The sequence below is a fragment of the Gopherus evgoodei genome, chromosome 2 (assembly GCF_007399415.2).
Source record: "Gopherus evgoodei ecotype Sinaloan lineage chromosome 2, rGopEvg1_v1.p, whole genome shotgun sequence".
In the NCBI taxonomy this organism is placed as follows: Eukaryota; Metazoa; Chordata; order Testudines; family Testudinidae; genus Gopherus; species Gopherus evgoodei.
The window spans coordinates 220,086,283-220,111,733 of record NC_044323.1 but is presented as its reverse complement, the minus strand read 5'-3'; the positions used below and the strand labels follow the sequence as shown (position 1 = coordinate 220,111,733).

The 25,451-nt window shown below is 40.8% G+C and overlaps 1 protein-coding gene across 1 annotated transcript in view; it reads left to right on the top strand.

The window, feature by feature from the left end:
- CCDC178 (coiled-coil domain containing 178) overlaps positions 1–25,451 on the top strand; it is a 360,418-nt gene that overhangs the window by 107,269 nt on the left and 227,698 nt on the right. Inside the window, exons 13-14 of the mRNA XM_030552997.1 lie at positions 1,514–1,675; positions 14,060–14,173. Of these exons, the coding sequence (XP_030408857.1) occupies positions 1,514–1,675; positions 14,060–14,173 (276 nt within the window). The remainder of the gene's footprint in view (positions 1–1,513; positions 1,676–14,059; positions 14,174–25,451) is intronic.

The window sequence follows — 25,451 nt, the reverse complement described above, 5'->3', positions numbered from 1 at the left end:
CAGTTTCTCTTTGAATCTGGTCCTGAAGTTTTGTTTGTTGAGCATTTTACAGTTGATTTTTTTTCCTGAAGCAGTCAATGTAATGATCCAGTGTGTGGTTTCATCCTCTGTGCAGTGTCCAGTCTGATGATACTTTTGTCTTCTGTCTGTCCATGGGGAGGTGATAGTTGTGGGTGGTATCTTTTCTGTGAGGTGGAATTGACGGAGGAATTCTTCTAGTTCTTCACATGATCGTATGTTATCAGGTTCTCTGGTGGGGCAGAATTTCAGTCCCTTGGAACGTACAGATGCTTCAGTTTTGGTTAAGAGTAGTCTTGATAGGTTGACGACGTTGGGGTATCATCATGTGTCCATGTACTGGGTCATGGTGTATTGGTTTCTACAAGAGGTGGTGTTCTGTTGGTTGTGCAGTTGCTGTAGCTGGTTTCACTTTTGGTTGTGTGTTGGATGATTGGCATCAAGTATTTTAGATAGTTTTGGGTTTGCTGCATGATCTCCAGGTAGGCTTCCTGATACTCTTTCTTCCAGTGTGTGGGAGCATGTGGTAATTTCTTGTTGGAGGTGGTCTCTTCTGAAGCATATATGGTGCAGGAAATGGTTCCTCAGTTTTTCTGGGGTCCTTTTCCAGAGCTGCTTAGCATATTTGGAGTTGTAAGTAGTGATCAGAAAGGTGTAGACATGCCCCAGTAACAACTATGTGGGTGAAACCAGACATTCACTATGATTGTCTGGTTTGAATGAAGTCACACAGGGAAAAATGATGAAAGACAAAAACACCATTCACCCATCTGCAAACACTTTTCACAAACTGATCGTTCCATATCTGATTTTTCAATACTCAACCTCAAAGGAAAACCTGCACAACACTTTCAAAAAGCAAGGTTGGGAACTTAAATTCATAGTACTGTTAGACACTAAATAACAGTGTGTCTGAACAGAGACACTGGTTTCATGGCTCACTACAACAATTTGTAACATACCCCTGCATGCTAACCCACTTCAAACCCCTTTTTCAGAATAATCTAACCCTTATTGCCCCCTCCATTTCCAGTGGCCTCCTACAACGGGCATTCCACTTATGCTTAGCAATCTGTCTCAATGTGTATTTAGCTCATACTGATTTCTTTCTCCAGACCTGAAGAGGAGATCTTCATAATTCAAAAATGTATACCTTCCACCCACAAAAGTGTGTCCAATAATAGTTATTACATTACCTACCTTATCTGTTTAATATAATACTTACATTTTGTATTTTGTTTTCCTGTTAGTCCCTTCCTGTGTTTGTCAATTCTACTGGCTACTCTGCCTTCTCTACTTCATGCAATGAATATCACTGGTCTGTGCTTGTTAACCCCTGATTTTGTAAATACACATATCATTAATTTGTGGTTCTGTTTGTAGCATTTTGTTAATAGTATGAATGGCCTTTCAAATTTGGAATTTTTTAAATAGATTGTTCTTCTATTGCTTCTGATTTCAATAAGCGAAAATTAGTTTTATGTCTTTTTAACAGGCCAGGATTAAAGCAATGTATGGTGAGCTAGAGCAAAAGAAAAAAGATAGCGTCAAGATAAAAGAAGAAACTATAAAGAAGATAGCAGACATTGAGGGACCAGTGGCTGAACTGGAAGCACAATTTATTGAAAATAAAAATATGCATAAAGAAAATATTGAGGTAATTTTTCTTAACTTACTTTTCCAGACAATAATTTAGAATGAAGTTTAAAACAGTTATGGTTAGTTTTGGTGTGTTTACTAATAAACTTACTGGTATTATTGGGGGAAAAAATCAAGGAAAATCAGAGTTAAGGATAAACTTCAATTCTTATGTTTTGTAGTTATGCCTTGGGATAATATTTCATATACCTCATTCAGTGACTATATATATTGTAACATGCAGCAGTTAAGAAGTCTTAACTTTCAACTCACATGCCTTAATTGGTAAACCTTCTTCATCTCTCTTAACTAGACAACATAAAAGTTATCACAAAAGTGAAGAACATATAGCACTGGTTTAGTATGTCTCCTGTACATTTCTGCTTAGCTATAAGTTCCAGACCGGGAAAGAAGGCAACCAGCCTTTCATCTGCTGCTAACTTGGCATGCCCTCCTCTTTTCAGCCTTGTGGAAGGAGCAACTGAACAAGAAATCCCTCTCCAGGGAGATCTACCTTGGGTGTGAGGGAGAGGAAAGGGAAGATTTGTGTCAGGGATAAACCTCTTACAGGACTTTAACTCCAGATCCTCAACCCCACTTGTCCTGGGTTTTTTGTAAAGGTCACCCTTCTCCAGGCTCTGTTTTCCTTGCTAGTTATTTGCCTTTGTCTTTTGGAAGGGTCTTTCCCATATTTCCAATCTGGTGCCCTTTATCTCACTCCTCTCTTATCGTCCTTGGAGGGGAAATATACTAGCCAACCTGCTTCCCCTTCATCAGCTGTCCAGTGGTGTCTGGTTACTTTCCATATATTGGAAGGTGCAATGTCAGTAAGATGAGACATTTCTCTCTTTCTGCCCTACAGGAAAATTGTCAGAAAAGCAAACTGCTTCTGTGTCCAGAAATTCTAACAAGGAGAGTCTGTTGGCCTGTACATGCGCAGTAGATTTTCCTGTGTTCCTGACTGAGGGTGTAAGAGACGGTGCAAGCTGATGACTCTCCAGTTCCTTCTTACTGGCATGTAGCCAGAGTCAGAATCCTTGTGTTTACAGCTCTCTCCATTTTTTTCCCCTCGATAGAACCTGTTAATAGCGTTGTAAATAGTTTTTATACATCATAGCTTTTATATTAGTATATAGAGAGTTTTATAGTATAGATAGTATAGCTTGTTTTTCACCCGTACAGGGGACTCCCTCCTCGCTAGAGTGACTATACTGAGTATGCTTAAATACTGCAAACTGGAAAGAATAGGGCAGACAATTCCCCAAACTTCACCAAGCCAGTAACAAAACATTCTTCTTCGAGTGCTGTTCCTGTGGGTGCTCCAGTTCAGGAGCTGTTGATCGGAGATTTTTGGTAGCAGTTTCTGGTCGGGGTGCACATGTGCAGTAGCAGTCTCACAGCATTGCTGGTGCCTCATTTGGTAGGTGCACTCTCATGGTTGCAAGGATATATCCCTATCCAGGACTGTCCACAAGAGATGCAATCTCTCCCCAAGCTATTGAGAGCAGGTGAGCTTTCGTGTATGAATCCTAAGGGACTGGCACTGCTGAAGATCCTCAGGCTGAAGGGTAAACTGAGCAAGAAGAAAGATCTATCAGTTTCATCGGTGACTCTGGCTCCAAAACACAAGAATTGTAATCTGCTGGTTCCTTCTAGGAGTGTGGGTCTGGACTCATTGCCAATACTGGCTCACTTATCCAAAGACTGCACTACCTCCCAAAACACGCCAGAACCATTGGTATTGACAGTTGGAACCCCCAGACACTGGGATTTATAGAGATATATATGACATTGGAGAATATCTGTATCCTTTTATCTGTAGCCTCCCATCCTATCTGGTCTGGCCTTTCTGAGGGACATTTCTACACCAGAGTGTGTACTACCTCTTCGGTGTCTCAAAAACCATCTAATCTCCAACTATCAGATAGGAGTGCTCCCATACTGATGGCCCCACCGTTGGAAGGGCAGCAGTTTTCAGATTTAGATGAGTCAGACTTTCCGGCTGCTTTGCCATCTTCTCAGAGAGAGCCAAGCCCCAACAGGCAGTTGAGGAGATCTGGGCACTACCCGTTTAGATATGATTTCCCCAGGGACTTCTGGGATCTGATCCCAGGAAGTTTCTCACAAATGGCTGATCCCTTTTTCTTGTGACCAATAGGATCCTTATGGCAGACAGCCGGAACCCACCCAGGAATCTTACCACATTTCTCCTTCTTGGCTCCCACTGGATCCGTCGGAGTATGAGGAGGAGGACATTGACCTGGATCAGCAGGTCAGGAATCTCATCCTCATCTCCAGACAAAGCAGTCACTCCTTCCTCTCCATCTCCACCAGATGACCATAGGCAATGCTAGGAACTGCTGCAAGGGATTGTCAGTGATCTTCAGATACTGTTTAAGGAGGTCCAGGACCAAAAAAAACCACCAGCTCCTGGATGTTTTGCAACCTGCAGGCCCATGTGGAAGGGGGTGGTGTTTCCAGTTACTGAGGCCATCATAGAGTCATCTAGATTGGTCAGGCAGAGGTGCTATAAGGAATGCTTTTGGGACCACTGGGAGGTATTCATGGACAGAGGATTGTTCTCGTGGAATGGACTCCACTTGAGTAGGGAGGGCAATAGCTTTCTGGGATGGAGGCTGGCACAACTTATTGAAAGAACTTTAAACTAGGAACTCGGGGGAGATGGTTAGGAGATGCTCATGTAATCTCAATGCCTGATTCTAACATTGGGAGGAAAATCAAGTAATGAAGAAGGGAGCAATGGAGCAGTGTACAGGAGAATGGACATTAAGAGGGAAGATAGTGCCTATATCAATTAAGCAAATAATCAGGTAAGTGATACTAGCAGTAGAATGACTGAACTCAAGCGGGTGAGGAATCTGGACAAAGGTAAGCAGAAACTACTAAGATGTCTGTATCCTGATACAAGAAGCCCAGGTAACAAAATGGAGAAGCTAGAACTACTGGTGCATGAAGTGAAATAAGATATTATAGTGATAACAGAAACATGGTGGAATAGTAGTCATGACTGGAGTACAGGCATTGAAGGGTATGTTCTGTTCAAGAAAGACAGAAATAAAGGTAAAAATGGTGGAGTAGCATGGTATATTAATGATAAGGTAGACTGTAAATTAAATTAGAAGTGATGGAATGGATTAGACAGTGTCTGTTTGGGCCAAAATGACTTTGGGGAAGAAAGCTACTAGGTTCCCCTGGGATAGTGCTTGGGTATGCTACAGACCCCCAGGCTCCAGGACAGAGACCTCTTTAATGCTTTAATGAAATAAATATTACTTAGAATTGTTGTGATTATGGGAGACTTTAACTTCACAGATATAGATTGGAGGACAAGTGCTACTAATAATAGTAGAAAGAACAGGCATACTTGTGGAACCTTAGAGACCAACAAATTTTTATTTTGTTAGTCTCTAAGGTGCCACAAGTACTCCTGTTCTTTTTGCGGATACAAACTGACATGGCCGCTACTCTGAAACCTAATAATAGTAGAATCATAGAATATTAGGGTTGGAAGGAACCTTAGGAGATCATCTAGTCCAACCCCCTCCTCAAAGCAGGACAAATCCCCAGACAGTCCCCCCGCCCCCTGTTCCCTAAATGGTCCCCTAAGGATTGAATTTACAACCTTGGGTTTAGCAAGCCAATGCTCAAACCACTGAGCTATCCCTCCCCTAGGGCCCAGATTTTCCTGGATGTGATAGCTGACAGATTTATTCACCAAATAGTTACTGAACCAACAAGAAGTGATGCCATTTTAGATTTGGTGTTGGTGAGTAGTGAGGACCTCATAGAAGAATGGTTGTAGGGGACAATATTGAATTGTGTGATCATGAAATAATTCAGTTTAAATTCAATGGAAGGATAAATAAATAGATCTGCAATTGGGTCTTTGATTTCAAAAGGGCAAAATTAAAAAAATTAAGGAAATTAGTTAGGGAAGTGGACTGGACTGAAGAACTCAAGGATCTGAATATGGAGGAGTCTTAGAATTACTTTAAATCAAGTTGCAGAAATTATCTGAAGCCTGCATCCCAAGCAAGAAAATAAAAATGCGTAGGGAATGGTTGCAGACCAAGCTTCTCAAACAGGTGATTAAGAGAAAGAAGAAAACCTACAAGGAATGGAAGATGGGATGGATCAGCAAGGAAAGCTACTTCTTGGAAGTTGGAAAATATAGGGATTTTTATAGAAATATAGTGAGAATTGCTAAAAGCCAAGCAGAATTGGACCTTGCAAAAGAGATTAAAACCAATACTAAAAAGTTCCTATAGCCATATAAGTAAAAAGAAAACAAGAATAGAAGAAGTGGGACCATGAGCACTGAGGATGGGGTGGAAATTAAGAATAATCTAGGTATGGCCCAACACCTAAACATACACTTTGCCTCAGTTTTTAATAAGGCTAATGAAAATCTTAGGGGTAGTGGCAGGGCTGCTAATGGGAATGAGGATATGAGAATGAAAATTACCACATCTGAGGTGGAAGTCAAACTCTAACATCTTAATAGGACCAAATTGGGGAGCACGGATAGGCTACCTCCAAGAATATTAAAAGAAGTGACACATGAAATTGCAAGCCCAATAGCAAGGATTTATAATGAAACTGTAAACTGTAAATCTGTATCATATGGCTGGAGAATTGCTAGTATAGTTCCTATTTTCAAGAAGTGGGAAAAAACATGATCCGGCAGACTACAGGCCTGTTAGTTTTACCTCAATTGTATGCAAGGTCTTGGAACAAGTTTTGAAAGATAAAGTAGTTAAAGAAATACAAGTAAATGGTACTTGGGATAAAATAACAGTTTTACAAAAGGTAAATTGTGCCATATCCAACCCAATCTCCTTCTTTGAGAAGATAACTGATTTTTGTAGACAAGGGAAATGCAGATTTCAGTAGGGCATTTGTTACAGTGTCACATGGGAAATTATTAGTTAAATTGGAGAAGGTGGGGATTAATATGAGAATTGAAAGGCAGACAAAGAACTGAAAACCAGTTAAAGGGGAGACTACAACGGGTCATGCTGAAAAGTGAACTGTCAGGCTGGAGGCAGTTTACTAATGGAGATCCTCAGGAATCGGTCTTGGGATCAGTCATATTTAACATTTTTATTAAATGGCACAAAAAAGTGGGAGTGTGCTAATAAAATTTGCAGATGACACAAAATTGGGAAGTATTGCCAGTGCAGAGGAGGACCGGAAAATCATACAAGAAGATCTGGACGAACTTGAAAACTGGAATAATAGAAATAGGATGAAATATAATAAAGCAAAGAGCAAGGTCATGCCCTTGGGAACTAACAAGAATTTTTGCAATAAGCTGTGGATGTATCAGTTGGAAATGACAGTGGAGGAGAAAGACCTGGGTGTACTGGTTGATTACAGAATGACTATGAGCCGCCAATGTGATACGGCCATGAAAAAGGCTAATGCAGTCCTAGGATGCATCAGGTGAGGTATTTCCAGTAGAAACAGGGAAGTGTTAATGCCATTATACAATGCACCGATGAGACCTCATCTGGAATACTGTGTGCAGTTCTGATCTCCAATGTTTAAGAAAAATGAATTCAAACTGGAACAGGTGCAGAGAAGGGCTACTAGGATGATCCCAAGAATGGAAATCCTGCCTTATGAAAGGAGATTCAAAGAGCTCAGCTTGTTTAGGCAACCAGATGAAGGCTGAGAGATATGCTTGCTTTCCATAAATACATCAGAGGGATAAATACCAGGGAGGGAGAGGAGTTATTTAAGTTAAATGCCAATGTGGACAGAAGAATAAATGACTATAAACAGGGCATCAACAAGTTCAGGCTTGAAATTAGATGAAGATTTCTAACCATCAGAGGAGTGAAGTTCTGGAACAGCCTTCAAAGGGAAGTAATGGGGGCAAAAGACCTAACTGGCTTCAAGAGTGATCTGGATAAGTTTATGTAGGGGATTTTATGATGGGACTGCCTACAATAGCATGTAGTTGATCTGCGATTGCTAGCAGCAATTACTTCCAGCAGCTGATGTTGAGATACTAGAGGGGGAGGGCTCTGAGTTACTTAAGGGAATTCTTTCCAGGTGCCTGTCTGGTGGGTCTTGCTTAGGTCTAATTGATTGCTGTATTTGGGGTCAGGAAGGAATTTTCCCCCGCATCAGATTGGCAGAGACCCTGGGAGGGATTTCCCTTCCTCTGCCGCGTGGGACATGGGTCACTTGCAGGTTTAAGGTAGTGTAAATGGTGGATTCTCTATTACTTGAAGTCTTTAAATCATAATTTGAGAACTTCAGTAACTCAGACACAGGCTGTAGGTCTATTACAGGAGTGGGTGGGTGAGGTTCTGTGGCCTGAATGTGTAAGAAGTCAGACTAGATGATCGTGAAGGTCCGTCTGGCCTTAAAGTCGATGAGAGCCACTACGGAGAGGGCTAGGTCACAACATTAGAAGACCACCCTGACTGACAAGGGCTCAAAGAAGTTGTATCTCCTTGGGAGGAAGGTCTTGTCCTCTACAGGCCATATTGCTAGTTATCAGGCCTCATTAGCGAAATATGATTTTAACTATTGTTCCAGTCTTGTGGACTTTAAAGACAAACTTCACCCCTGACGACAGAGCCCAATTACAGTCCTTCATAAAGGAGGGCAAGTTAGTGACAAGAACATTCCTTCAGGATGCAGTGGATGCAGCAGATACAGTACTCAAAAGCCTGGTTACTTGTATAGCCATGAGGGAAGGATTCTTGGCTACAGAGAGTTCTTGCTGCAGGCAGTGGCCCAGTAATAATATTGCCTTTTGAACAACTTTCAAATAAGGGGGATTCCCTTCCTATGTCATTCCCTTTCTACTTTCCCCTTATCCCTCCCTACTTCTGTTGAGTGCTCAGTGTTTCCCAACTGTAACAGAAATGTGGGAGGCATTGGGCGGTACAATGGAAAATTTCTTATCTAATAATTTCCTTTGTGCTAGCAGCGTCTCTCAAAATTCTACCCGCGCTGGATGGTCTCACTGCCAGGTGCAATTTTTTTATTCAGACTGTCATCATGTAGGCTGTGTGTCTGTTATACATAATAACTGAGGACAGCATTTGTCATTAATCTTACTAGTTTTAATTTTCTTATGTACAACAAAAAGGGGGGAGAGCTGTAGTTTCAATTCCTGATAATGTATATATTAAGCTAGGCTGGACAGGTTAGTAGAGTCATCGGTATGACTGGTTAGTCTCTTTGGTTGCAACATAGTTTGTCTGTATCGTCATTTGTGGACCAACGTGTTCACTGTCCTCTATACTTCTCTGATGGGGTACTCTCAGAAGACTTGCTACATTTTTGTTCCTTCTGCACCAGAAGCCCATAAGAGTCAGAGATCTTTCCTCAGAGAAGTAGTACTGTAGCATTTTCCTCACCATCAGTTCCAGTTAACTAAACACTTCAGCAAGTTTGAAATCCTCATCATCAACAAAGTGCTCAGAGGCATTTCAAAAGTATCCTGGCTGTTTAAGTCTGCTTGCTGATTGTTAAAAGCACAATGGATTGGAACAGGATGATACTGAGCATTCTAGAGTTCTAATCAGATGCCGAGAGGAGATTTTATGGAAGAAACATCACTGATATCATAATTGGAACTGAAGATTCATAGGCACCATGACTCAAACAAGGCCTCTGTGCAGGGAGAGGGCTGAAACTGGAGGGGGACGGATGCAGGGTATAAGGGATCTATGTGGCAGATATGCCTTGAATCTTTAATAACTGATAATTCCTTCTGGCCATCAAAAATTAGAAGAGCTATTCACCTTTGTTTGTCCCCAAATAAGATTCATTTATGAAGGCAATAAAAAAATGGTTCATGTAACGTGAGACACTTTGTCTAATGGCCCATAGATCAGCCAAGGTAAGCTATACCAAGTTCATCAGCAAGCCTTTGAGCATCTTTACACTCATCTGACACCTTAATCATTAGTAAACTCAACTGCAACCTTATTTTTCTTGCCACGGGATAAACAGAGGATACAATGAACATCCTCCACCTGCAATTCCATTCTCTCTAGTTCTGAATCTTCTAAGAACCAAGTTTGACAAGGTGTCAAGAACTTCCAATGAGTCATGCTTCAAAGTCTCTTTTCCTACTCTTTTTCAGACTGATTTTTCCTCCCCACAAGGCAGCATAAAACAGAATTTCTTCAGAAAAATCAGTGTTAGATATAGTTTAAAAAAAGAGATTCCAGTTTGTGCTCATTCCAAGTCCTCTTTTTTGTATATCACTTTCTTGAGAAGGAGCTAAAGAACAAAATAATTTCCTGTCTCCATTTAGAAGCCATAGAGGAAGCCTTGCAACACTCAGGATGAGGTCTCTGCACGTTTTGTTGATAGCCTATGTATTATCCTCAGTAGAATAATTTAGGGCTTGTTTTCATTTGAAATGCTACAGCGGCACAGCTGCCCTTTAGTGTAGACATTACTTGTGTTGACGGGAGGGGTTTTCCCATCACTGTGGTTAATCTGTATCCCTGAGAGGTGGTAGCTAGGTCGACAGAACCTAGCGCTGTCTACACTGGAGGTGAGGTTTGTGACATTCCCCAGGATATAATCTGGACTATTGAACAGCAGTGTCCCCTTAACTCCCTAGCCTGGGGTTCCTTTTACATGGCTATGCTGTCAGAGTAGCCATTCCTGGCCTGCTCACACAGCCTTCGGCAAGCAGATTCACTCCCAGCTAAATAAATGAGCACTCTGACCAGTCAGTCATGAATTACATACAGGATGTTGACACCCGGAAATTATTAATCACAGACTTTCCCCCAGAAATATGCATCTCGTACTGTCCAGCACACTACTGAACAATGTAAGCTTGTAGAAACTCCATCATTTCATAAAAGGAAAATGATATATGCACCAGCTTTACTATCCCAAACGGAGTTTCGCACACACTTTAATCCAAACACGCTGGTTAAGATAAAACAATAAGATAAATTTATTAACTACAGAAAGATAGATTCTAAGTAATTATAAGTATTGATGCATAAAGGTCAGGATTGGCTACAAAAGAAAATAAGATTAATATGCAAACTAATACGTAACTTGACAAGCTAAGTGAACTTAAAAGCAAAGATTTTGTCTCACCATATGCTCTTGTAAATTTCACAGGTTGGGCCTCCTTCCAGCCTGGGACCACTTTAGTTCAGTTCTTTGAAAGTTGTTGATGTTATGAGCAGAGAGATCGGAGGAGAAGTGGTGAAATGGAGGCCAGTGTCTCTCTCTTATACTCCTTTCTCCTCTTGGAGGATTACCCCCAACTGGGGTGTAGCAACAAAAAGTCTTTTGCGGACATGAGGGTTGAACTGTCTCTGTGATTAAATGTATATTTCTTGTTTACACCTTCCTATTGCTGAAGAATGGCTGCTTAAGACAGTGATAGCTCTTTAACACCTGGCTGGGGTGCTACTGAGTTTTGTCTCTGAAAAACTAGTTTGTACCTGCTTTTCTAACTCTGGAACATGTTACAGTAATGTTATGCAGTAGAAACATATAGCTTTACATATAATGTTGATACACGTATTTTATTATGACAAGGCATACTTCGTACAAAATTTATTGCAGAATTGTAAAAGTTCTGACCATAATAATATAGACCATCACAAGGTTGGCTTAACTACGTCTCCCAGGGGTGTAGATTGTTCACACCCCTGAACAATGTAACTAAGTCTACCTAACTTTTTAGTGTAAACGAGGCCTTTGTCCTTAGGAACCATGCCACCAAACACGGTAGTCTTGCTATTAAGGTAGATGATGCTGAGAATAGCAGTAAGGCATGTGTGGGTGTGAGAACCTTTCAATTATTCTCAGTCTTCCACAGTGATTGCAACACGTGCTTCTCACATGCCTTGTGGATCTTACTTAGATGATCATACAATCCAGGATCTCTGAAACTGTGAGGAGACTGTAGTTCACATCAGTATGCTAGCTCTAAGTTTTGCTTATGCTTTTCTTCTCTTGATCACTGCCATGTGTTGTATGAACAGGCATGCAGGAGTTCACTTTTGTTCAGTGTGACAAGAAGCTTTTTGGATCTGGGAAAAGTGTATGCTGCTTCACATGCCTAACAAAGAAAACATTAACAACCTGAATTGAAAACACACTAGTCAACATAAGTGGTTTCTCAAAAACACAGTTACTGCTTTGATCTTCTGAAAGTAGCAGACTCCTCAAACAGACTTCTTTGCTACCAAAGAGAATATAAACTGCCTTCAGTTCTGTTCCAGACACAACAGGGAACAAACCTGGCCATTTATTGGATTTTTTGTCCAGGACTGGAGTCAAGAATTCTGGTATGGCTTTAACAGAAAAAAATCACTTTTGTCTTGTGAATCTGTCAGATTTTTAGTTTTAGTTTTAGTTCTCAAACCAAAGCCTTGGTATGAAAACTTCCATGACCTCTTCCAATTCACATGAATCTTCTTTTGCAGAATCACAGTTAAGCTAGTGAAGACTTCCATCTCTACTGGAAGAATTTTCCCAAGCAATCTCATCTACAATATACTCTGAGTTCAATTTTCTGATTATTGAGTCAGACTTGTTAGTCTAGACCAGGGATTGGCAAACTTTGGCACACGGCCCACCAGGGTAAGCACCCTGGCAGGCCAGGCCAATTTGTTTACCTGCCACATCCGCAGGTTTGGCCTGCACTGCTTCCTGCAGCCCCCATTGGCCTGAAGTGGCGAACTGCGATCAGTGGGAGCTGTGATCAGCTGAACTGCAGACGCAGCAGGTAAACAAACCAGCCCAGCCTGCCAGGGTACTTTACCCTAGCAGGCTGTGTGTCAAAGGTTGCCGATCCCTGGTCTAGACCCTCCTCTTTCTCTGCCTTCATTTCCTACAGGAACTCATCTTTTTCTTTTTGTCTTCTCTGTTTAGATCCTATGGAACACTTCTTCCAATATTAAAACTATCCAATCACTCAGATGTAGAATAATTTTTTTCAAGTATGTTAAAGTAATTGAGATCGTTTATTTGTGATGCAGATATAATAAGTCACAACTGCTACATAAAACTACAAAAAGATATTTCTAATAGCTAATAGTATTTTCAAAACAACATGTTAATGACAGTGATTAATGTTGTTAGCCCTTCCCTAAGTAAAATTTAGTAGAAACAATGTGACAACGATCACATCATTAGTCTTCTGGAGATCTCGAGGGGTGTGGTATGAGTTATATATCCTTGTCTTTAGCTGTATATTTGTTTCTCTCTTAAAAGTTGGAAACAATGTTTGCACAAGCAGGTTTGTATCTAAATAATATTTTAAAAATGTTAGTAATTAGAACTTAAACTCTTTGATTAAAAATTGAAAGTGTTGCAAGTGAATCAGAATGTGAAAGCTATATTTAATGCTGTTAGTTACATATGATACATAATTTCATAATTTATCAAAGAAAACACTTTGAATAACTTTATCGTATATTTTTTGTATACGTACAGAATAATTTACAAATTTTACTTAGTCATTATATACATTAATAACTACTTCTATCATTTAATAGTTTGAACTTATACCAATGATGTAAATGTGTTTAGTAAAACAGATATTTAAAAAACTAATTTTCTGGATATGTTAATTAATAACACACTGGATTAGTGAATGATGTAAAAATGAGAAATCCCAATATGGTATTCTTTCTCTTCTTACAGTTTCTTAGTAGCTTTCCTAAGTACTATTTCCCTTGTTATTTCACAGTCACTAAACCATAAGTATTTCTTGTCTCCCTTATGCTATTTTCATGTAGGCCATTCAGAACACATATTTTGAAAACAGTGTTGTTATATAACTATGTTGGGCTCAGAATATTAGAGAGATAATGTGAGTGAGGTAATATCTTTTATTGGACCAACTTCTGTTGGTGAGAGACAAGCTTTCAAGCTTACCCAGAGCTGAAGAAGAGCTCTGGGTAAGCTCGAAAGCTTGTCTCTCACCAACAGATGTTGGTCCAATAAAAGATGTTACCTCACCCACCTCATTTCTCTGTTTTGAACATAGGAAGTCTATTTGTTAGCTGGCAAAATAAACTCATAGAACCACTGGGAAGAAAGGAATTTGCTTATAATCAGTAGTGAAACAGTGATATTTTGCTATATGACAGAATACAATATATGAATCAACATAGCTGGGTGTGTGTGTTTAAAATGCTCTTTATATAGTTTGAAGTGTTTCTGAATGCATACACATGAATATATAATGTAGCTAGTAAGTGAACTAGATGAAAAAATTGTTGTTTAAGTGAAACTAAAGATGAACTAATAAATGGAACTTTTAAATAAAAGTATTTAATTGCTAATGTGTTTTATAATTTCCCAAAGAAAAAAGGACAATTACTTTTGAATACTAACATTTGTCTATGCATATATTTTTCAGAAACTTTACAATCTGAATCAGAGGATGCAAGAACTAGATGAACAGAAGAAACAAGCAGAACAACAACTGGAGCACAAAAAGAGTACCATGAAGAATCAGTTAACTGATATACAGGTGAATAGTGTAATATCTGCAAGTTGTTTTAAAACTGCAAATTTATTAGGCTTAATTGCAAAGGTTAACCTTTCATTTCTACTCTGTTGCTCTGAATGTGTTCGTGTACACATCCTGTATATACTGTTTTCTGTCTCTTGCTTGAACTAACCTATCAGGTCCATAGCCTTGAGACAGGGTAAAGTACAAAGCAGAATTGATATTGGGGTCATTGAGAAGTCCTATGCTTTCTTCATTTGCTATACCGGCTCAGATTGCTTAGGGGGCTTTAGGAAAGCAATGGAGAAAATCTATAAAGGAAGAAAAAGATTTTCGCTGTAATAGAAATTGCCTGCTGATTACACTTTTGCTCAGCAGATGGCATCTTCTTGTAAATGATGGCTTATATCTTCTATATTAGTTACTAAACTGTATAATCCACAAAGAGAATTATGTAGCATTTTATTACTGAACACCACATTTTATATAAATATGATTACAAGCAGATATAAGAAATAAGGATTTTCTTTTCAGGACTCTTTTTATTATTGTTATCCTTTCATTTCTGTAGCATATAAAACTAAGTAAGATATCATAGTATCAAGGATGAGTCATATAGTTTATAGGTAAAGAGAAAAAGCTTTTGGTTTAACCATAGTAGCCTTTTATTTCGTATATATTATAGTTTTGGTAGGGAAAAATTCATCACCTGTACAGGAAAAAATTATACTAGGGACCAGGAAACTCAATGTTGATTCTTTTAGCTTGCTCCCTTTGGAATGTGAAGACAGAGGCTATGTCTACACTACTGTGGTAAGTCAACCTATGCTGTGCAACTCCAGTTACATTATTCACGTAGCTGGAGTCGACGTATCTTAGGTAAGTTACCATGGGGTCTACACCGTGGGGGGCCATGGGAGAAAATCTCCCGTCGACTTATCTTACTCTTCTTGTCGGGGGTACAGTACAGGGGTCAACTGGAGAGCAATCTGCAGTTGATTTGGTAGGTCTTTACTAAACGCGCTAAATCAAACCCACCACTCAGGTGATGTTTCAGTTGGAGGGGTATGCCACAGAATGTAATGTGGAATGGAACAGCACGTTATTTTCTGTGAGGACATCTACAGAGATTTGAGTCAGTAACAGCAATTCTATGTAAAAATATCACAAACTTAGTCTGATATGGTATCTTATAGCTTTGGAGGGCAACAGTGTCTGTATGGATGCTTCACTTCAGGCGTGCATGTGCCTCCATGCACCTTTGATCATAGATTTTCAGTAGCAGTGTCTGTTTGTCCTTCACATGTGCCCTGCACATCCTCATGCCCCATGTCAAGAATGCATAGGGCTGTATGAGCAAACTACCCTCTGTCCCTTCTCAACAATCCTTGGCCTGAGATAGAGCATCAAGCATGCCCCCTTTACTCAGGCTGTTCTTGGTATAGTATAGTTAGTTAGTTGTTTATTGAGATTGTTGTTCCCCTTTTATTAGTTTTTTTCCTGATTGAGGGGTGTTTTTGACTTCTTTTCTGTGTTATGGGAGGATTCCTAGACTCTAAGCAGTGTCTTTCCTGCCAGGCAGCTATCTTGGTCAATGACAAACTTTCTTGGTGACTCTGCTGTTTGGGGGACACCCATACCCTGAGTAAGTGTAAGACTTGCTCCTCCTTCAAAAGCAGATCTCAAAAAAAAAAATCAAAGGGATCAAATTTAAATTATTGATGATTGAACAAGTCCTAAGCCTGGTCTCTGACCTGAGCTCTGAGAACTGCCTTGAACCCTGGCCTCTAAGCACACTTAGTACCTCATCTACTTCAGGATCCTTGTCACTAAGAGCCTCAGGGGATACTATTGCTGCTGCCCCACCCACCTCTGGGTTTTGGTCATTGAAATTCTCAAAGAAGCCATCATCTGCCTCGGTATCCACAGTACAAGGAACTTCACATTCTAAGTCTCTGGGTACTGATAAGAAAAGTAAGAGTCCTAGATCTCCTTCTAAGACATCTCAGTCACTGTCTGAGAAAAATGTTCTGGAGCCCTCAGGTCCCAAAGGGAGTTCTGTTGAGGCTTCCTGTGGCTCCCGTACTCTGAGGATATCTAAAATGTCCTCTAAGAACCATACTACTACCAAAGAGGATATGGTACTGAAGGCAACTTCATTTTTGGGTAGTCATATCCATACCAGTAGAAGTTCTGTGCCAAAGAATTCTGTCACATCAGACACTTTTGTATCCCCAGTAGCTATGCCATTATCCTATAGCTCTGCATTGATAGTGCTGAGTCTCACCCTGGACATTCTGATACCAAATACTCAGGGTCTGTAACACACACACACTCAAGACAGATACCAAACTTGGTACTGAAGCCAGCCTCCACAGGATCTCGTTTAACTCCTGCCTACATATCACTGGCACTGCAGGAGTTTTGTATTCAAAGGACCTTGTCTTGAATGAGCCAAAGTCCCCATTAATGGTACTGGACATCTGTTTGCACCAAAATCTTCTGGGTTATCAATTCCACATTTTTCATTGGGACCTCCTTCTATACCAACTTTGACTATCCAGAGTGAACAAGTATCACTTCCCCTTGAATATGTTGACAATGACTCTTCTGACAGATTTTTGTATAGGGTTCTCTTGCTTATTCTGTGAGACAATATTCTCCTGTCCATTGTGAGAGGACAGATGACTTTGACCCTTGTCTACTTGGTATGATCAACAGAAGATGCCTCCTCCCATGCCCTGTGGGCCCCATAGTGGCCTTATTGGGACCCTTGGGCCCTATATCACCAACAGTTCATAAGGGCCCCAAAACACACTCATAAGGAGCATAGGCAGAACCATTTTTCTTTGTCTTCACTCCATTGTGTCAACCTGAACCATTACAGGAGATCTTTGAGGGAGTAGGAGGTAAGGACAGACGAGGCAACACCTCACACAAATATTTCATCATCATAACCAGATGAGGTTGTAATGCCTCCACCACCTTCCATGGCTGATGACCGTAGACGGTTCCAGTAGCTGAAGAAACTAATTGCTTATGCTTCATATTCCTTTATAAACGTCCAGGATTCTCATCATAAACTCTTGGACATTTATGTACATGTTGCCCTCCCTGTTTTTTGCTAAACCCTGCTAAGATCATCTGTAAACATGCTGACAAAAAAAACTATTATGTTCCAGCCAAGGACTCAGAGTTTTTATTTTAACACGCAACACCAAATTTCCTGGTTGTAGACAGTTAATGAATGCAGTAGACAACACAGTGCTAAGTTTATTCCTTACAACAAAGATCAGAAGTGACTCGACTTCTTCGGTCATAGAGTTACTCCTCTGCAACATTGCAATTCAGAATAGCTAACCAACAAGCATTCATGTAAAAATATGGCTATCTGAATTATAATAAATTTAACACCTTTATTGAGCATTTGCCAGAGGAACACCACAAGCAATTTAAGGCCATCATAAATGAAGGGCAACTCTTTGTGGAAACATCATTATAGGCCTCCTTAGATTCAGCTGATACTGCAGCACAGTCCATTTCCACTGTGATTGTGGTGCAACAAGCTTCATAAAGAGGGGCAGAGTACTGTTGAGGACTTCCTTTTTGATGATCTCAAATTGTTTGCTGAATCTACCAATGACTTTCTTCATGCTTTAAAAGATTTGAGGGCCACACATAGATCCCTTGGGATTTATATACCTGAAAATAAAAGAAAATTTAGCAGGTCTCAGACAACTCAAAGATCTTACCCAGTTCATTTATTTAGTTTCCATAGACCCTCTGAATCACCTTGCAAGAGTCCTCGGTTCTCTAAAAAGAAGCTACAAACTGCAACAGCTACCTCATCCCAGCCCTCTGTTTTGTCCAATCGCCAGTTCTGATGACTTGGTCAAGAGTCCAGATCATCCATTCCACAAGAACCTATAGCTATGCTATCCTATCATCCTCCCCACCTTTGGATAACACCTCTCCTAATTTCAACCTGCACAGAAGAGAATAACATCCAACGAATGAGTTTTGGAAGTCATAATATCAATTATTCAATGTATTTCATTTTCATCCCTCCATCCCAGCCCCCTTCCCCATCCCTTTTCAGAGTCCCATCTCACAATCAGTAGGTGAGACAGGAAGTCACTTCCCTTCTATGCTTAGGAGCTATAGAACCAATTCCAGACCAGTGCAGGGGAAAGGTGTTCTATTCCAAGTATTTTTTTTGTTCCCGAAAAAGAATGGAGGCTGGAGACCAATATTATGCATCAGACATCCAAACAATGATGTGAAATAGCAGAAATTCAGGATGGTGACCCTTGCAGCTGTAATTTGCTCCTTAGATTCTGGAAATTTTATTTGTGATTTTAAGCCTTCAAGATTCATATTTTCATGTCACAATTCACCCTTCTCGCAAGAAGTTTCTTCATTTTACAGTTGACCGCAATCACTTCTGATACCATGTGCTCCCTTTTGGACTCTCTTCTGCCCAAGAGTATTCTCTAAGATCATGGCAGTTGTAGTTGCCCACCTACCTTGACTAGGTATAGTTGTTTTCGCCCATCTCAATGATTGGCTTCTCAGGGGTCAATCTTAACCAATTACAAGGTCTCTTTTCCACAGTTTAGACCTTCAACTCAATCTCGAAAAGTCTGTTTTGACCCCAGTTCAGTGGATAGATTTTATAGGAACTTTTCCAAATGCTGTGATAGCCAGAGTTTACCTACGTGTGAACAAGTTCACAAACTTGAAAAATCATATTGCAAGAATTCAATTAAGTCCTCAAACATAGTCAAGAAATTGTCTTCAGCTATTAGGTCATATGGCAGCTTGTATCTTCATAGCCCAATATACCAGATTAAATTTTCTGTTTCCTGGAATAGCTCAGGACAATTTATATACTGAACAAGCACAGTCTGGACAGGCAGGTGTCTTGTTTCCTATCGGGTTCTGGACTCAATCAGTTGGTGGAAGAATCCTGTGTGGGAGTTCATTTCATTCCTTTAGTTCAAGCTCTTCCTACCATCGTTATTACATTAGATTTATCCCTCAGGATGGGGAGTGCATCTGAAACCACATACCATCTAAGACCCATGAGAGTCTTCTGAACATCAGTTATCTGTGGTTGAGAGCAGTCAAGAAGGCTTGCACTCACTTCTTTCTACTGGTCTGAGTCAAATCTTTCAAGATTGCAACAGACAATGTAGTCTGCATGTTCTACATCAACTGTCAGGGGAGGGCAAGCTCCCCCTCGCTATATGCTTAGGAGATAAAACTTTAGAATTGATGCATAGCCAACCAGATAGTCATCTCAGCTTCTTACCTCCTGAGTATACAGAACACCATGGCTGACAAACTCAGCAGACGCTTATCCCAGAGTTCGATTCATAAGTAGTCAACAGCCTATTTCTAACCTGGGAAATTTCAGAAGTGTAACTTTTTGCCACCATCACCAACACAATGTGCAAGTAATATTACTCAAGAGGCGGACTAGATCCTCAGTCACTAAGAGATGCCTTTCTTATTTCACGGGTAAGGTGTCTTCTTTACACTTATCTGCCAATGCCGTTGCTCATAAAAGTACTCAGCGTGATCAAGCAAGACAAGGATAAGGTTGTATTGATTGCACCTACTTGGCTGAGACACAGCTAGTATCCTTCACTGATTCGACTTGCTTCTCATCCACTACTGACCATTCCAGTCAGTTGCTGCCTGTTGTCTCGGGATACTCAGGCACTTCATCCCAAATTGGAAGTTCTGTGACTCCAGGTGTGGCTCTTAGATGGTTCTCTGGTATACAGACTTCCTATTCCACAGAAGTACAGCAGGTGTTGTTAAACAGCAGAAAGATATCTGTGATAAATACTTGCCTTCAGAAATGGAAGAGATTTCACTAATGGTGTACCTGTCATTAATTCTCTGTTGTTCAGTCTTTCCACCATCCTGGGCTACCTGCTGGAATTAAAAAGATCAGGTTTCGCTATGAGTTCCATCATTGTTCACTTGGTGGCTATTGTGACACTCTGTACCTCAGAGTAGTACCCTGGAACCCCCATACTCACCACTGTGATATTATTATGATGTGTTTTGTACAAATTATGCCTTGTGAGGTATCATTTTAAGTGTCTTAATCTGTTGAACATTAATATCATGTTGAATTGTATGTGCTATTGTGTGTGAAGTTATGAAGTATTGCTATATATGTTACTAATATATGTTGTGAGGTTGGGAATGCCCACGGCTAGCCTTTCAGTTACAACAAAAGAGTAGCCACCACCGGTCAGATGGTCATCAATGGCTCATCAACACACAATCCATTCTCTCTGAGGCTTCGAGAAGAAGGCACGTATACCAGGCGGGGTTGTCTACCCACATCACAGCAATGAACTTTCTAGAAGCTTGAAGAAAGTATAAAAGAGAGACAGTGACATCATCAGTTGGCATCTCTCCCCCCTCATCTCAGCACCTGGAAGAACATCTGCAAGAAAAAGATGTTGAACTGGGGAAGTTTGGTCCCAATCTGGAATGTGGTCCCACCCTGTGTATTGAAGAACTGTAACCTCCTTATACCATCTGACAGGGTGAGAAAAACTGTTTGATTGAACTCTTGCTTAGACTAAAAGTTTAGGTTTTAGAATGTGTGTTTGCTTTTTATGTTCTTAGTGTAACAATCTCTGACCTTTATGCCTATCACTTATAATTACTTAAAATTTGTCTTTCGCTAGTTAATAAACTTATTTTAACGTTTTATCCTTACCAGCGAGTTTGTCTACAGTGCTTGAGAAATCTGCTCATGTTACAAAGGCTGGTGTGTGTCCGCTTCCCTTTGATGAAGTGGTGAAGTAGGTAATGAATTTACACAGACCAGGTTTCTAATCAGTGCATGGTTTCTAACCCACAGGGCATGGGAGGAGGCATCTTCTGTTGATCATACTAAGTAGACAAGGGTCAAAGTCATCTGTCCTCTCACAATGGACAGGAGGATGTTGTCTCACAGAATAAGCAAGAGAACCCTATACAAAAATCTGTCAGAAGAGTCATTGTCAGCATATTCAAGGGGAAGTGATACTTGTTCACTCTGGATAGTCAAAATTGGTATAGAAGGAGGTTCCAATGAAAAATGTGGAGTTGATAACCCAGAAGATTTTGGTGCAAACAGATGTCCAGTACAAGATGGTACAGTTCTGAGTTGCAAGACTGGAGAGCTGTGGGGAATTAGCTGGAGCGTCCCTATTGATGGTTCATAAGTGACTGGAAAATCATTCATGTAACTCAGTTGGGTGGTGCGTTTGGAGGGCTTAGCAGTCCTACAGTCCAGGTTGCACTCCAGGGACCCCATCACAGCTATAACAGCCTTTTGCTTGCCTGTGGAAGGTTTTTCAATTTTTGCTCACCTCACAATGTCAAGTTTCTTCAGAGGACCGATTAATCTTTTTCCATAGATCATAGAACCTACTCCAGTATGGGACTTGAACCTTGTCCTTAATTACCTTGTGAAGTACTCCTTTGAGCCAGTAGCTATGTGTTTGCTGCTTCACCTGTCCATGAAAACAGTTTTCTTGGTGGCCATCATTTCTGCCTAGAAAGGGAGAGAATTCAGGGTTTTAATGGCAAACCCTCCCTTTGCAGTGTTTTTCAAGGAAAAGGTTTCATTACAACCATACCTCAAGTTTCTACATAAGGTGTCTTCTTAATTTTATATTAACCAGACAATTCATCTACCATTTTTTTCTGAAACCACATCAGACTAGGCAGGAATCTGTCTTTCACACCTTGGACATCAGGAGGGCATTAGCCTGTTACTTGGACAGAACCAAACCATTCAGAAATCAAGTATCAGAGTGGTAGCCGTTTTAATCTGTATCCACAAAAACAACGAGGAGTCCAGTGGCACCTTAAAGACTAACAAATTTATTTGGGCATAACCTTTCGTGGGTAAAAAAACCACTTCTTCAGATGTATGGAGTGAAAATTACAGATGTAGGCATAAATATACTGACACGTGAAGAGAAGGGAGTTACCTTACGAGTAGAGAACCAGGGCCACTTGACAGGGCCAGTTCAATCAATGTGATCCACTCCCAATAATTGATGAGGAGATGTCAATACTAAGAGAGGGAAAATTGCTTTTGTAGTGAGCCAGCCACTCCCAGTCCCTATTCAAGCCCAATTTAATGGTGTTGAATTGTAGCTCTGCAGTTTCTCTTTGAAGTCTGTTTTTGAAGTTTTTTTGTTGAAGTATGGCTACTTTTCAATCTGTTATAGAATGTTCAGGGAGATTGAAGTGTTCTCCTACTGGCTTTTGTATGTTGCCATTGCTGATGTCTGATTTGTGTTCATTTATTCTTTTACGTAGAGACTGTCCAGTTTGGCCAATGTACATGGCAGAGGGGCATTGCTGGCACATGATGGCATATATCACCTTAGTAGATGTGCAGGTAAATGAGCCCCTGATGGTGTGGCTGATGTGGTTGGGTCCTCTGATGGTGTCGCTAGAGTAGATATGAGGACAGAGCAGGCAATGGAGTTTGTTACACGGATTGGTTTCTGAGTTAGTGTTTCTGTGGTGTGTAGTTGCTGGTGAGTATTTGCTCCAGGTTGGGGGGCTGTCTGTAAGTGAGGACTAGCCAGCCTTCCAAGGTCTGTGAGAGTGAGAGATCATTTTCCAGGATAGGTTGTAGATCGCTGATGATGTGCTGGAGAGGTTTTAGCTGGGGGGTGTACGTGATGGCTAGTGGTGTTCTGTTATTTTCCTTGTTGGGCCTGTTCTGTAATAGGTGACTTCTGGGTACTCGTCTTGCTCTGTCAATCTGTTTCCTCACTTCCCCAGGTGGGTATTGTAGTTTTAAGAATGCTTTATAAAGATCTTGATAAAGAATGCTTGGTAAAGACCATTCAGAAAGTCTCCCAGTTGTTTGTTTCAAATGGGAATAGATTTAAAGGATCCACAGTCTCCACCCAGAGACTCTTGAGATGGATCTCTGGATGTATTATTTCATATTATGACTGTGTCAACATTCAGCTTTCTTCTAGGGTGTTAGCCCATTCTGCAATGTCACATTCTACTTCTGTGTCATTACGCAAAGATGTCCCAGTTGCTGCAATTTGTAGAGCTGCAATTTGAACTTCAATACATACTTTTCCCACCCACTATGCTGTGGTTCATGCCTCTAGGTCAGATGCTGTAGTTGGCAATGCAATTATGTCTTCAGTATTACTCTGTTCTGAAGCATCCACCTACCTCTGGAGATACTGCTTCAGAGTCACCTGAAGTGGAACACCCATTGGGACAATACTTGTGGAAGATGGAGAGGTTACTCACCTTGTGCAGTAACTGGAGGTTGTTGAGACGTGTGTCCCTATGGCTGCCCAACTATCCGTTCTCCTTCCCCTCTGCAGGACTTTGCAGTAGAGAGGGAACTAAGGGCAGTTCACCTGCACTGCCCTATATATCTTTGGTGCAGCACATGAGGATGTGTGGCACACAAGGCTATGCAAGCACAGGCATGGACCAAAGAGACACTGCTGCCAAAAATTTCTGATCAAAGGCAAATGGGAGCACCCAAAGGTACACATATTGCAGTAACTGGAGTTCTTCACAAAATGAGCAACCTCTTCTTTCCAAACAAGCCAGCTCTATTCTAGCCTCGCAGGGCACAATGTATGATAATTAAAGTTGTTTCAGAGTAGCAACCATGTTAGTCTGTATGTGTGAAAAGAACAGGAATATTTGTGGCACCTTAGAGACTAACAAATTTATTTGAGCATAAGCTTTCGTGGGCTAAAACCCACTTCATCGGATGCATAGAATGAAACACACAGAAAGAAGATATTTATACATACAGAGAACATGAAAAGGTGGGAGTAGCCATACCAAAGGTGGGAGTAGCCATACCAACTGTAAGAGACCAATCAGTTGAAATGAGCTATCATCAGCAGGAGAGAGAAAAAAACCTTTGAAGTGATATTCGAGACGACCCATAGAAGGTATGAGGATATTTTAACATGGGGAAATAGATTCAAGTAGTGTAATGACCCAACCATTCCCAGTCTCTGTTGAAACCTAAGTTAATTGTATCTAATTTGCATATTAATTCAAGTTCAGCAGTCTCTCTTTGGAGTCTGTTTCTGAAGTTTTTTTGTTGCAAAATTGCTACCTTCAAGTCTGTCACTGAGTGGTTAAAGAGGTTGAAGTGTTATCCCACTGGTTTTTGAATGTTATGATTCCTGATGTCAGATTTGTGTCCATTTATCCTTTTGCATGGAGGCTGTCCAGTTTGACCAATGTATATGGCAGAGGGGCATTGCTGGCACATGATGGCATATAGCACGTTGGTAGATGTGCAGGTGAACAAGCCCCGGATGGCGTGGCTGATGTGATTAGGTCCTATGATGGTGTCACTTGAATAGATATGTGAACAGAGGTGGGATTGGGCTTTGTTGCAAGGATAGGTTCCTGGGTTAGTGTTTATGTTGTATGGTGTGTGGTTGCTGTTGAATATTTGCTTCAGGTTGAGGGGCTATCTGTAAGCAAGGACTGGTCTGTCTCCCAAGATCTTTGAGAGTGGATCATCTTTCGGGATAGGTTGTAGATCTTTGATGATGCACTGGAGAGGTTGGGGGCTGAAGGTGACGGCTAGTGGCATTCTGTTATTTACTTTATTGGGCCTGTCCTATAGTAGGTGACTTCTTGGTACTCTTCTGGCTCTGTCAATCTGTTTTTTCACTTCAGCAGGTGGATGTTGTACTTTTAAGAATGCCTGATAGAGATTTTGTAGGTGTGTGTCTCTGTCTGAGTGATTGGAGCAAATGCAGTTGTATCTTAGAGCTTGGCTGTAGACAATGGATCGTGTGGTGTGTCCTGGATGGATGCTGGAGGCATGTAGGTAAGTATCGCAGTCAGTAGGTTTCTGGTATAGGGTGGTGTTTATGTGACCATCACTTCTTAGCACAGTAGTGTCTAGGAAATGGACCGCTTGTATGGATTGGTCTAGGCTGAGGTTGATGGTGGGATGGAAGTAGTTAAAATCATGATGGAATTCCCCAAGGGCTTCTTTTCCATGGGTCCAGATGATGAAGATGTCATCAATGTAGCGTAAGTAGAATAGGGGTGTTAGGGGACGAGAGCTAAGGAAGCGTTGTTCTAAGTCAGCCATAAAAATGTTGGCATACTGTGGGGCTTGTAGTCCATCTTTGTGTGGAATGTTGATGTAGAGGACTTCAACATCCATAGTGACCAGGATGCTGTTTTCTGGAAGATCATCGATGGATTGTAGTTTCCTCAGGAAGTCAGTGGTGTCTTGAAGATA